At 36.4% G+C, this 12,908-nt stretch overlaps 1 protein-coding gene across 1 annotated transcript in view; it reads right to left on the bottom strand.

Annotated features, from left to right (window-relative positions):
- Window positions 1-290: 290 nt before the first annotated feature.
- Window positions 291-12,908, bottom strand: part of LOC129767876 (solute carrier family 35 member F5) — a 72,188-nt gene continuing 59,570 nt past the window's right edge. Inside the window, exons 2-8 of the mRNA XM_055769126.1 lie at window positions 9,772-10,261; window positions 9,572-9,709; window positions 9,453-9,509; window positions 9,143-9,376; window positions 8,895-9,077; window positions 8,526-8,836; window positions 291-1,808 (exon numbers count right to left, since the gene is read on the bottom strand). Coding sequence (XP_055625101.1) covers window positions 1,499-1,808; window positions 8,526-8,836; window positions 8,895-9,077; window positions 9,143-9,376; window positions 9,453-9,509; window positions 9,572-9,709; window positions 9,772-9,888 — 1,350 coding nt within the window. The 5' untranslated portion in view covers window positions 9,889-10,261 and the 3' untranslated portion in view covers window positions 291-1,498. The remainder of the gene's footprint in view (window positions 1,809-8,525; window positions 8,837-8,894; window positions 9,078-9,142; window positions 9,377-9,452; window positions 9,510-9,571; window positions 9,710-9,771; window positions 10,262-12,908) is intronic.

The following is a 12,908-nucleotide window of genomic DNA, read 5'->3' as shown; positions in this document are numbered from 1 at the left end:
ACTTGGAACAAAACTACGCTTCAAGCTGTGTTCCATTATAAAATAAAATAGGTTTTTGTTTTCTCCCCCTGACATTCATTGAGTAACTTGGTTTGATTTGTGCCGTCTCAATCATTAGTTGCCATGCTAGCGATGTGACACGGTCAGAGAAAAATATAGTAAGACTAATGCGGTCTATTAAAAACGAGATTGATTAATTAAAAAGCACTTCGGTTGCACAGGGATATTTTCGGATGCTGCTGATCAAACAAAAAATACTGCTCTAGTCAGTAATCAGTGTAAAATCGGGGTGTCAACGAGATTTTGTTTTCTATAAGTTCCATGTAAGTTTGTATTTTCTGATATTGTTCGAAAATCATTAGTCTTTTGTAGTGAGAGACACACTTCGGGTGATTTCTACATTGTTCTCTTATAATTTATGCTGAGTGTAAGATAACTCTTGCTAGCACGGGTAAAACAGTTTATTAAACTTTCTAAACGCTATAAAGTGGATGTTCTGTTCACTGTATATCGTAACTACGTTATCACAAATTAGACGTTTACTTTATTCTCAGAACCTTACCTAAATAGGAATGTAATTGTGTCCGTTGTGTTCAAGTGCTACTTCAAACTTGGTTGGTTAACTACAATATATATACTGACAGTGGAAACGGGTTTTAGTGTAAATGCTAGAATTATGTTCAAGAGGTAAACATACACAGTAAGTATTGACTACTTCGAGAGGACAAGCGCTTGATTCAATCAGTGAGCTCGAATGGAAATTATAGTTGCAGAAACGAGAAGAGAATACATTGATTATAGACATACGATTCTCAGTGGTCTTAACTTAGCGTAGAATAAACATTGGTTTTATACAAAAATATACATTCAATGCCTAAGGTGCCTTGTATGAAAACAGTTTCACTTGTTCAAAAATCACACAATTATTTCTCTTTTTTTACACCAAAATTCACCCATTTATTAAAAATTAAAATATATGTTCGAATGCCTTCTTCTTTGAGCTCACACCTCTATTTACAGCTTGAACATTAATTTTACAACATAAGTTGATTGCAACATAAGCTATTGATTTCACAACTAAAACTTTAAAACAATTTAGTCCTTCGATCTGAATATGAAAATGAAAAAAATAATGAAAATGAAAACGCGATTTTTAGGAAAGGTCTTTGCTTGCCACAGGAACCGACGCGGACCATACAGAAATTCATTGTCGGTCCCCCGGTAGCATAAAAATTGTTCGATCCATTGTTACTGTTCTTACTCCAAAGAAGTGTGAAAGGGGAATGAAATAAATGAAAAATCAATAGCTCTAATACAACATCGGTCATTGCCGTAGACACTCTTGTGAACGGCTTCTAACTGACATGCAATTCCTTGTGTTTCAATTCGCAACACACATATAACATAACGAACGTATTAAAATATAAAAGTTAATACATAAAATTGCCGTTTATCCTCTCTGCGAAAAATGTTGCCCTGGTAGATTTATTCCTTATACCTAATTCTCGTGACTATCGTCGATCAGCGACTCGTGCTGCTCTTCCAAATCCGGAATCCGAACAATGTTCGGCTTTCGACAGTGCCAAATCCGTCGATAAATCATCTTGAAGAACTTCAGCAACGGATCACAGTCATCAAATTTTACCAGGAACGCAACAAAAATCAACGAAAGGAACATCGGTAGGGAACCGAAATAAAACAACAACGGAAACGTCTTACCGTGAAGAACCATGTCAAAAAGCATGGCCAGTGGGATCTGCAGCGATATTGCAACTGTTCCGATAAGCGATGAGGTAAGAAAACAGCCCCTGATGAGATAGACAACAGTTAAAAAATGGTTCAAGCTTCATCAAAATTATACTAAAGAGCAATTCCAAATGAAATCGACAAATGACAAAACATGAGTATTTTTGATTCGAATGAAAGTTTCTATTCCGTTTGGGTTGGAGGAAGTATGAGTTTTCCACAGCAATTGAGAATTTTTTGACTCAAGTGTAACTTTTGAAAAGGACGTATCAATTTTAGTAAGAGAAATCTTTGATAATTTATATCTCAAAAACTATGAGTCGTACCGAAAGAGTGTCTTAGAAAGAGTTATAGAGTATTGATGTTGAAACGTGAAAAAAATATACACTTAGAAAAAAATTAGTACTCTTTTTTTCAATTACAAAAAAAAACTTTAATTTGCAATATCTAAAATACATATTTATGATTTTTTTTATTTTTTCATATGAAATAGAACTCATGTAGAAAATTTAAAAAGTCAGTCCAAGATAGTAAAACTATTTTTGGCAAATTTTGTGGAACATCGAATTTTTATGAATTTTCGAAACTTCGAATTTTTGTATGTTGACCAGTCTTCAGAAAACCAAACTCAGCGGTGCGCTTGAGTTTTATTTTCATCAGCGCCCGTTCATGAAAAACATCTGTTCTCTCTTTGAACCAAGTGCACCAAAATCTTTGAACATGAGGGCATTGATTTTGAGCCCGGTGCGACTCGTGTGTGAATCCGGGAGCGTCAGTGTCTCTTTTGTTTTGTCTTTTTCTTCGCCCCAGCGCAAGCGTTTCCCATGGACGCTTTGTTTTTTTTTTCTTTTCGTGATTACGTTTGCAGTCTGAAGCTCAGATTGACTGAAAACACAATTTGATGGGCAGACGGGACGCTAAAATTTGAAAAATGTAATGAATGAATTTGGAAAATTATGCACGCACTTTATAATGCAATCTCGAGATTTATACCATCCTCTACGCTGAATATCAAAGTACATGTACCTAATGTATGTTCATTTTCAGTTGTTTCGATGGTTTAGTACGGTTTTTTTTTATTTTGCCAAGCAACGAAAAAGAAACAAATGTTTAAGGTCCTGTATTATGAAATCGTCAATTATTAAAAAATATTCTTCTTCTTCTTCTTCAATGGCACTAACGTTCCTAGAGGAACTTCACCGTCTCAACGTAGTATTACTTGCGTCATTTTTATTAGTACTTAGTTGAGATTTCTATGCCAAATGACACGCCTTGAATGCATTCTGAGTGGCGAGCTCTAGAATACGCGTGATCACAGTGCAAGTCGGAGGAAATTTCTTTGACGAAAAATTCCCCCGACCAGAACAGGAATCGAACCCGAACACCCGGCATGTTAGTTATGACGCTAACCACTCGGCCACGGGAGCACATATTAAAAAATATTACATCACATAAATAAACAAAAACGTTTAGGAATTTTGTTGAAAATTGCTTACGGCAGTTGACAATAAGTCGCGGTTGCAGCGGATGATCATCAAATCGTCGAGCATATTAGGGGACATTCGTAACCGATGTTGCTCTAATAAAAGTTTAATCGCTGAGAAGCATCGCTCAACTGACACTTGCGTTGCTGATGCAGATAAAGCAACCATCGCCAACTCATACAATTGTGGATCTTCGAATTGTTGGGATTCCCAGTATTTCACCACATCTGTATTGACCGGAAGTCGTGTTTTGGTGTTAGCCAATTCCAAAAGTTTCAACTTCAGATCTACCTGCGAAGGATAAAGCTTGGAAGATGAAGCTTTCTGGCATTCTTCTTCGAGCAAGGCTTCCAAATCGTCCTCTGTTGAAATATTTGGCTGTTGTTGAGATGTTGGGTTACTCTGAGCCTCAGGTTGATTTGGTTTTAATGTTATCAAAATATTGCTCACTTTTAACATATGTTCCTGTATAAATTAAAATATTAAATAAAAATCAATAAATTTATAAAAAATGAAATAGAATAAAGACACTCGACAAAAAATTAGAGGAACAGAATTCGGAGTGAACATTTTTAAGTGATTTTTCAAATGATGTTAAATCGTGATAAATCAACACATGAGAATGAAATATACATTTTTGTAAAGCTTCAACTTTCAAGTTCTGAAATATTCACATTTTTATTTTCGTGAGTGTACCGTTCTGAATCATATTTCGGACGCTTATGGCATATGATGCAGAAAACAGTTCTCAACTTTATGCACAGGTATTATTTGGTTGATATTTTTAATAAATTAGTTCAATATGCTTTTAACCTTTCTACTTTGTTACCTATTTGATTGAAAAACATGAAAAAATCATCGAATAAATGCTTTTCAAATCAAGCGAATAAGAATCAAATGAGTGGATTTTTGGATGGATTTTTTCCTACTATGTAATAATTCAAATGTAATTCTCAAATGAAGTGATAGTGAAACCAAGGGATTACTGTAAAGAAGCAATTATGATATTAATTTTATAGTTATATCATCAGTGCATCAAGCATTTCAAGATTTTAGTGTCCGATATATGATGTTGTCCGAAATATGATTCAGAACGGTAGATGTAGTGGAAAAAAATATAAGTAAGAATTAAACATTAAACAGTTTCTTTCTGTTTTTTTCAAAGTTGTTATGGACTAATACAATGTTTTGTTAACAAAGTCATTAGAAAATCAAATTAACTTTATCAACCTGGTTTCATTTGATCCCTAGAACGTTCCTGTAGGACCTTCTGAATAATTCTGTTTGAAAAAACAATCCGGTGCATATTACAGCTCAAAATAAGTACGGCGCGAGCACAGCGCAAAAACGGTGCTGACAGCCAAACATTTCATCTGTGTTTCGGTGTGTGCTCATTTGCCAGAGCGCTAGTGCGCACACGGAGTGGGAGCTCAACTGGGTACAAAAATCTTGTTGCGCATCAGCACCGAGTTGAATTCTGAAGACTTATGTTGACAATCATTTTTAGACACAAATTATGAATCCTGATAATCCTTTCACTACGGCAGTGTGCTCCATCGGAGTGCTAGCGCTGAACGGAGGACTGCGCCGAAAAGTATGCATATCGCGCTGGCGTGATCGATGCGCAGTATCACCCTGATGTCGTCTATAGAGGACGCTCGTATCGAAAGGGTTAAAACAAAAATGCTCTTTATTAATCTCCTTCTACATGCAGTCATTCTCAAGATATTTAGAAAAATATTTCTAATTTATTATCTTTTTTATAGTACATAGGCTCTTTTAATATGTTTGTCGGGTTATACCGTCATGTTCATGAAATTTTATGAATTTGCTTATAATTTCCAACAACTTTTCCAAATACATCAATATGTATTGTATTTTTTGGTACATTTCTGCATAATTCCAGAACTAATCAAGCATACGGAACCAAATTTGACATGTGGAGGTTCCAAGAGACAAGAAACATTTCTAAGGTGGTTCAACACTCCTCCCACCTTTTCAAGCGGGGGGTTGCCATAGAATAGAAACACAAATTTCTGCATAACTCGAGAACTAATCAAGCAAATGGAACCAAATTTGGCATGTGGAGGTTTTAGGAGACAAGAAACGTGGGAGTTTCTTACGTGATTTGACACTCCTCCCCCTCTCTTCAGGAAGGGGAGGTGCTGCGCTGAATAACTCGAGAACTATTGAAGCAAATAGAATCTATCTTAGCATATAGAGGTTTTAGGGATCGATACACGTTTCTATGGTGGTTCGACACTCTTCCCCTCTCTCTAAGGGGACGCTGCCATACGAATGAAACACAAATTCCTGCAAAACTCGAGAACTAATAAAGCAAATGGAGCCAGATTTTCTCTATCTCGATGAATTTTATGGCACCTTTGATTTTACAAGCATTCTTCTTTTCATAACTCGATACCTCCCTAACTCGATGCCTCCCTTACTCGATGGTTTTTGATTCATTTTTCCATGTATTTTCACCTTCCTAACTCGATTGATATTCGCGTACATGTTTTTGTGCGTTATTAATTGTCATTTCAATTGCTCTTTAAAGTGAAGACGGAGTGTTCGTGTCATCAAAGCATTTCTTTTCAATTATGGAAAACCACGAAAAACCTTCAAGCGAACTATTAAAACAATAACCACGTTTGAGCATCATCGAGCAGGTCGAAAAGTATGTACGGAAAGGGTCTGAAGCTGCAAAAGATGTCAGTATTGTACAAAGTACGGTATCAACACTATTCAAGCTAAAGAAAAAATGGAATCGAAAGGGGAAATTGAATCTAGACAAAAGGCATATAAGGTTGTTCGGAATCAAAAAGTTGGAGCGGTCAATGGATTTTTTTTGTCTTATCAAGCCAGAGAGTTTACCTCTCTCAGGTTCTATTCTTCGGGAGAAGACTTGCAAATTTGTCCAGAAACTGGGAATTTTCAACTTTAAAGCACAACCAACATGGACGGAAGCGATAAACTACCGTTGCTGGCCAATGGAAAGTGTAAAAACCCACGATGTTTCAATAAGAAAAAATCATTACCGGTGATATACTAGAGCAACACCAAGGCCTGGATGGCCTTATGCTTTTTCAGAAATGGATCATGCAACTTGACGAAAAATTTCCAAAGAAAATAAAAAGAAATTAATTCGGGAATTATGTGTAATGGTAATGTCTTCTTCTTGAATGGCGTTAACGTTCCCTGTGGAACTTTTGCCGTTTCAACGTGTGCATTAACTAGCGTCATTTATTAATACTGAGTTGAGATTTCTTAAGCCAAATAACACGCCTTGAATGTATTCCGAGGGGCAAGCTCTAGAATACGCGTGACCACAGTGCAAGTCAAAGGAAATTTCTTTGACCGACCAGAACGGAAATCGAACCCTAACACCCGGCATGATAATGTGAGACGCTAACCACTCGGCTACAGGTGCACCATGGTAATGTATCATACTTATATTCTTTCTTCTCAAAGGTGGTGGTGGTAGAGTTCGTTGATAACTGTACAGTGCACCCAAAATCTCTCCGACCAAAGGTTAAATCGATAAGTTTACAGTTTTTCAACAAAATCTTCATTTCCGTAGCTCAGCAGCTGGACTTCGACATAATCAAGAACCTGAATCAGTACTATCGCCATTTCCGATTAATTGTTTCGATTAGTTAAAGACTGCAAGAAATGGAGGATGTGTGTCCTTTTTAACATTCATGTTATTCAGTATTCTTACTGTATTTAAATGCACCCTAGAACCCGTCACAAACTGGAACTGGATACAATTGAAATACTTTCACCCTCTAAGATCAATAAGGTTAAATCTGAGACTATTTAAAATTGCTTCAGGAAAGCCGAATTTTCATTCAATGATGATGGTGCTAATTAATATGCTGGCATAATTAATGCATCGTGAGCTTGCTGATGTCGACAGTACAATACCGTTCGATTGCTCAATGTCTTTTAATGATTAGTGCAAAAAGGACCAAAACGTGATTTGCAGTGATCTGATGCCAGATACCGATATACTGGAAAGTGTTGAAAAAGCTGAGAAGAACGCTGAATCGAGTTGGAGATTATTCAGGTAGGTTCAGATGATTGTGTCGAAATTACACCTTCGAATGTTAAATCAAATCTGAAGAATATGTCCGCAATATTAAAATCAACTGAAAATGTTCCTGTGAAACTATTTGAACATTTCTTTCTGATTTAACAGTTCCTGCATGATCGTTACAATTTAGTTTGAATAACATACTTAATCAATATTTTCTTTGTTAACCTAGTTCCTTATGCAGGTCGGACTCGATTATATATGAATCGATTCTATAAAATTTTGGACTCGATTATATACAATTTGAAAAAAAAGTTTTTCTTATAATTCAAATATGACTTATTTAAAGAAAAAATGGAACCTTCCAACGTTGAAGTGAATTTTAAGTGGCTTTTATAAGCACAGTGGAGAAAAATTACTAACTTTTACATTTTCCACTTCCAAATTGTTATTTGAATCCACAAATTTAGATGTTCCACTACTACATCGTATACTAAATTTTCTCATCTTTCAAATGAAAGCAACAGAAACGCCTTTCGTAGCTTACTTTTCAATGTAGAGCAAGTTTGGGGCAACAGAGTCCGAAACAAACAAAAAAAGTTCTATAACTCTATCATCATTGAAATTCGAACATATGCGTAGAAGAAATAGTTTTTTTTTTCAAATATCTCGAGAATGGCTGCATTTAGAAGGAGATTGATAAAAAGCTTTTTTTATTTTAAATCACCTTAGGATTCATAATTTGTAACCAAAAATTATTGTTATTAACATATAAAAATTCGAAGTTTCGAAAATTCATAAAATTCGATGTTCCGCAAAGATTGCCAAAATAGTTTTACCATCTTTTTTGGATTTTCTACGAGACTTCCATTTTATATGAAAAAATTTAAAAAAAATAAAAAATATGTATCTCAGATATTACGAAGTTTTTTTTGCAAGTAAAAAAAGAATACTATTTTTTTCTCACTGTATATTTTTTCACGTTTTAACATCAATACTCTATAACTCTTTTTGAGACAATACTTCGTTACGACTCATAGGTTTTGAGATATAATTTATCAAAGATTTCCCTTACTAAAATCGATACGCCCTTTTCAAAAGTTACACTTGAGTTAAAAAATTGCTGTGGAAAACTCATATTTCCTTCAACCCAAACGGAATACAAACTTTCATTCGAATCAAAAATACATGTTTTTAAAATCTGCATTTTTGGACGATTCCATTTGGAATTATTCTAAAGAAAATTCATACGAACTTACCAGAGCCACAGGGCCTCCGACAAAACCGTGCCTACCAATCCGTTCAATAACAGCACAAGGAATTGTTTGCGCGAGGGCAGCTCGAACACCTCCAGCTGGGAGAAGTTAAGTACGAACAGTAGCGGCCACAGCAGGAGCAGATTCCACATGCCAACAAAACCGAAAAACATCGGAATGTTAATCTTCTCCTCGGTATCACTTTTACGTTTGACTAGCACCAAATACGAAGCGTAGAAAAAGGCGCTCATTATGGCTAATACAATCCCACGTGTCATTTTGGGTTCGCTTATCTCCGACAGTGAAACCATAATCTGTAATATGTTGTTAGCACTGTAAAACAAAGAATAACTTTCCAAACGAAATACTCACGGCGCCAGAAATACTCAGGAGTACTGCGAAGATTTTCGAAAAAGTAAGTTTATCACCACATGACGATGGAAACATTGCGGCCAAAACCAACGTGAAAAAACTCGATGTTGAGCTCAGCAATGTAACCATTGCCGTTTCACTTGGATCTAATGCTAGCTGAAACATGTAGTTTGCGATGAACCACTAAAACAATACAATGTTGAATCACTCGATTCTCCGGAGACATACCTATGCTCAATGCAAATTACCAAAATCGAAAACATGAGCGCAGTACGCGCAGTTTTATGGTGAGATTTCTGGCGCCTCACTCGCAAGCTGGCAGCGTACGACAGACGTGACATTAGCGCCTCAGTCGCCTCATGAGGAGACATTTCACGGACCTCGGCAACCTTGCTGAATCGCACACTTCGTATGCTGGAGTCATCGCTCTCGGTGGCCGATACCTGAGCATCTGCTTTGATTGGAATAAATGAGGAATCACTCTGAAATTAAAAAAAAACACAATATTTGTAACTCATTCTCATGTTGTATCAAACAATTGCAAATCATAATACTCACCAGACTAGAATTCCCATTCACGAAATAATTATCGTCGTCCTCGGCATTCTCCATTAACTAGAAGAAAGAATGCTAATAATGCAAATAATTCGTAAAATAACAAATGAGGAATGACAAACCGCATAATTTCCATTCTTAACGCAGGTTTCTTTCCATGGCGCAATAAGCCCCAAGAAAACCAAATAAATTGTAAACATTGATGCCTTGAAGTAGGTGCAGAAAAATGGCTTGTCATAGTTCTCATTTTCGTATAAAAACTGGAAAAGAAAATGATTCTATTAGGGCAAATGGTACTGCAAGATTTTAAAATATCACCCACTTTAGTCAATTCGCTCGAAGAAACCCATATAACGTCGACAAGCACCAGTAAGACTATCCCTACGATCAAATTATGTGCTTTGTTTAACATTGCATCCGTCTTCCCAACAGAGCACATGCAAACCAAATTCCGACAGTACTAGTGGTTGTGGTTGTTGTGCGGATCGGGTTATTTTAGAGTTTATCACGTTATATTCGGTAGAAACAATTGTGCCCGGTTTCACATCAGGTTAGTCCGACGCTGCCTCTTGATATTTTATTCCAATTAATGGTTGGGCGCTGCAATACTTATTACCGATAGATCATTTGTTTCGTACTTTGTCGTGTTCATCGCTTCCATCTTCCTCGACATCGAAGTAATTCATCGTCAGAAGGTATCAGAAGCAGAGCGATCGTTACATTATCTCAGCACAGATAGAATAATATCGTAAATATGCCTTCGTTTGTCGAATATGGTACGTCTCGTCGCGAATGAGCTTCCAGTGGAGGATCTGAAATAGGGAAAGATATAAAATATAATATACTTTCAACCACAATTCATAAAAACAAGGTCGATGACGAGAAGATAACGTATAGGTAGATCATAAAAATTGACTTATTTCGGATGGCAATGAAAAAAAAACTACATAGAAACATAGAAAAAAAGTAGAAGCGTCTGAGCCTAGAGGCACGGACGGAAACTTGGCGTAGAACTTTGAGGACAGTTGCTTTTGAATTGAGTTCTTCAATTTTCGGCATCACTAACGAACTCAATGTTATGATAGCACATGACAGAGACGTGCATTGAGCATAATATGATTAGACAACAATCTTTCTAATAAAATCTCTAACAACGTTTAACCCTTTAAACCAAGCTCTCGTCGAAACAATAAGGTGTCTCCATCTTCCAAGTCATCTACTCTTCTTTTATTTATTTATTCATTTATTTATTTATTTATTTATTTATTTATTTATTTATTATCTTTTGAAATAAATAAATTCTTTGTATTTGCCAACAGATGATTTCCATCCCAATGACATTAGTACTTAAACTAACTTAAACTAACAACACGAAACGAAACAATCGATCAATATAAGGCTTTTAGGCAGTAAACGTCCCTAAATTTTTTGGTAAAGCGAAAAAAAAACCCCAGATGGGAGAAGGCTTTAGATACAGCATATGTGACGTGATCTTTAAAATTCATTTTAACGTCGATCAAAATCCTCAAGCCCTTGACTGTTGATTCGCGTTTGAGTTGTACACCTGCCAATGTGTAGTCAATGTAGAAGAGTGTGTGTTCACGCCCGAATGAAATAACCGAGCACTTCGACACGTTAAGCGACATACTGTTCTTTAGACACCATTCGGCGAAAGCTTCCATTTGTTGTTGCAGGAATAATGCATCTCGCGGTTGCCGTATCACGTAGTAGAACTTCAGGTTATCGGCATACGAGAGTTTCAGACATTTCATCGTGAAGTTGACATCGTTCATGTACAGCGGAAACAAAAATGGTCCTAGGTGACTGCCCTGCGGAACACCAGACCAAAACGGAAACGGTGATGAAACATGATCTCCAATTTTGTCGGACATGCTACGACCAGTTAGATACGATCGGATTCAGATGACCATTTGGTTACTCATTCCAAGTTTGTCAAATTTAGCTACTGCTATTCGATGATTCATCTTATCAAACGCTGCGAATAGGTCGGTGTAGATAGCGTCTACTTGTAGTCCATTCTCAATTTGATGTGCTTAGGCACAAATCCGTGTTGTTCCGATGAGATATACTGTGAGCAACTTTGCATTAATGTCTGAAGCACGATCAGCTCAAACAGCTTAGAGCTGGCACATAATGCAGCTATACCTATATACCTATATTCTTTGATTCTGATAAGTGTTGCTTAGCGTAGCAATAGATGTACGGGAAAAAGTTCATCATCGAATTTCAAAAACCAACCATGTACATTTTGTTTGTTGACCCAACAAAATGATCTGTTGTGTTTCAGCTCAATCGGACATTATTTAGGGGTGAATCAAAACGCTCAAAGTTTTGATTTTTTGATCCTCGAAAATCTTCCAAGGAGGGAATAAAGGAAGTTTAGAAAATCGAATATTTTTTTCGATGCCAAATGACTTAAAAATGCATGAAACGTCGAGATCTGGTCTCCTCTCAACGACCTTTTGGGACTGAGAGGCAATGAAGGTATGGAAAAAAATTATCGAATTTAAAGAACCATGTACATATTGTTTATTTGTCCAAAATAAAGACCTGTGCAAAATTTCAGCTCAATCGGTCATGATTTGGGGGTGCCTCAAAACACTCAAAGTTTTGATTTTTTGGCCACTAAGTCCAAAGGCTAAGTCCCGAAAAGTCGATTTTCGGCCAAAAATTTGTTTTCGAGATAACAGCGGATCTCGACGTTTTATGCATTTTTAAGTCATTTGGCATCGAAAAAAAATCGATTTCTAAATTTCCTTTACTCCCCTTTTGGAAGATTTTCGAGGATCAAAAAATCAAAACTTTGAGCGTTTTGAGGCACTCCTAAATTATGTCGGATTGTGCTGAAACTTTGCACAGATCATTTTTTGGGCCAATAAACGAAATGTACATGATCGGTTTTTGAAATTTGATATGACCATTTTCGCTGCCACCCTAGTGTTGCTGTCGGCAAATGTAGAATAATTCTTAATATGCAACGACTCACCTTGTCTCCCACGAAAAAAACATGTAAGTTGATGATTCTAATTTGTGTCGAATTTTGTTTTTTTTAATTACTGGGGAAATAAAAGGCGTTTATTCTATAAAACTCGCAAATTGGACGTAAAAATGTGTTTCCCACCCGACCATGCTTTGTGTAATAATTTGATTCGCGCATTTTTTCTTATTTTCTGTTAAGACTCAACCTAGGATCCATCAAAGATCATGGGCCTGATCACGAACATCACTGCCACGTACGCTTTCACGTCACTTACACTTCACTTAATCTTTTTGTGTCTATCATCATTGTCACGGACAGTTGCGTGTAAAAATAAACTCCGTGAAGTGAAAGAGTTCATTCCCGTTTATAGGAGACATGTCAGTTCACAATTTCGGGCGTTTAGTATAGATCAAGGTTAGAATCATTTTATAAGAACCATTTCTACAATTATGTTGGAT

The sequence above is a fragment of the Toxorhynchites rutilus genome, chromosome 2, assembly GCF_029784135.1.
Source record: "Toxorhynchites rutilus septentrionalis strain SRP chromosome 2, ASM2978413v1, whole genome shotgun sequence".
In the NCBI taxonomy this organism is placed as follows: domain Eukaryota; kingdom Metazoa; phylum Arthropoda; class Insecta; order Diptera; family Culicidae; genus Toxorhynchites; species Toxorhynchites rutilus.
Note: the sequence above shows the minus strand (reverse complement) of the source record. Positions and strands in the feature narration are given on the sequence as shown.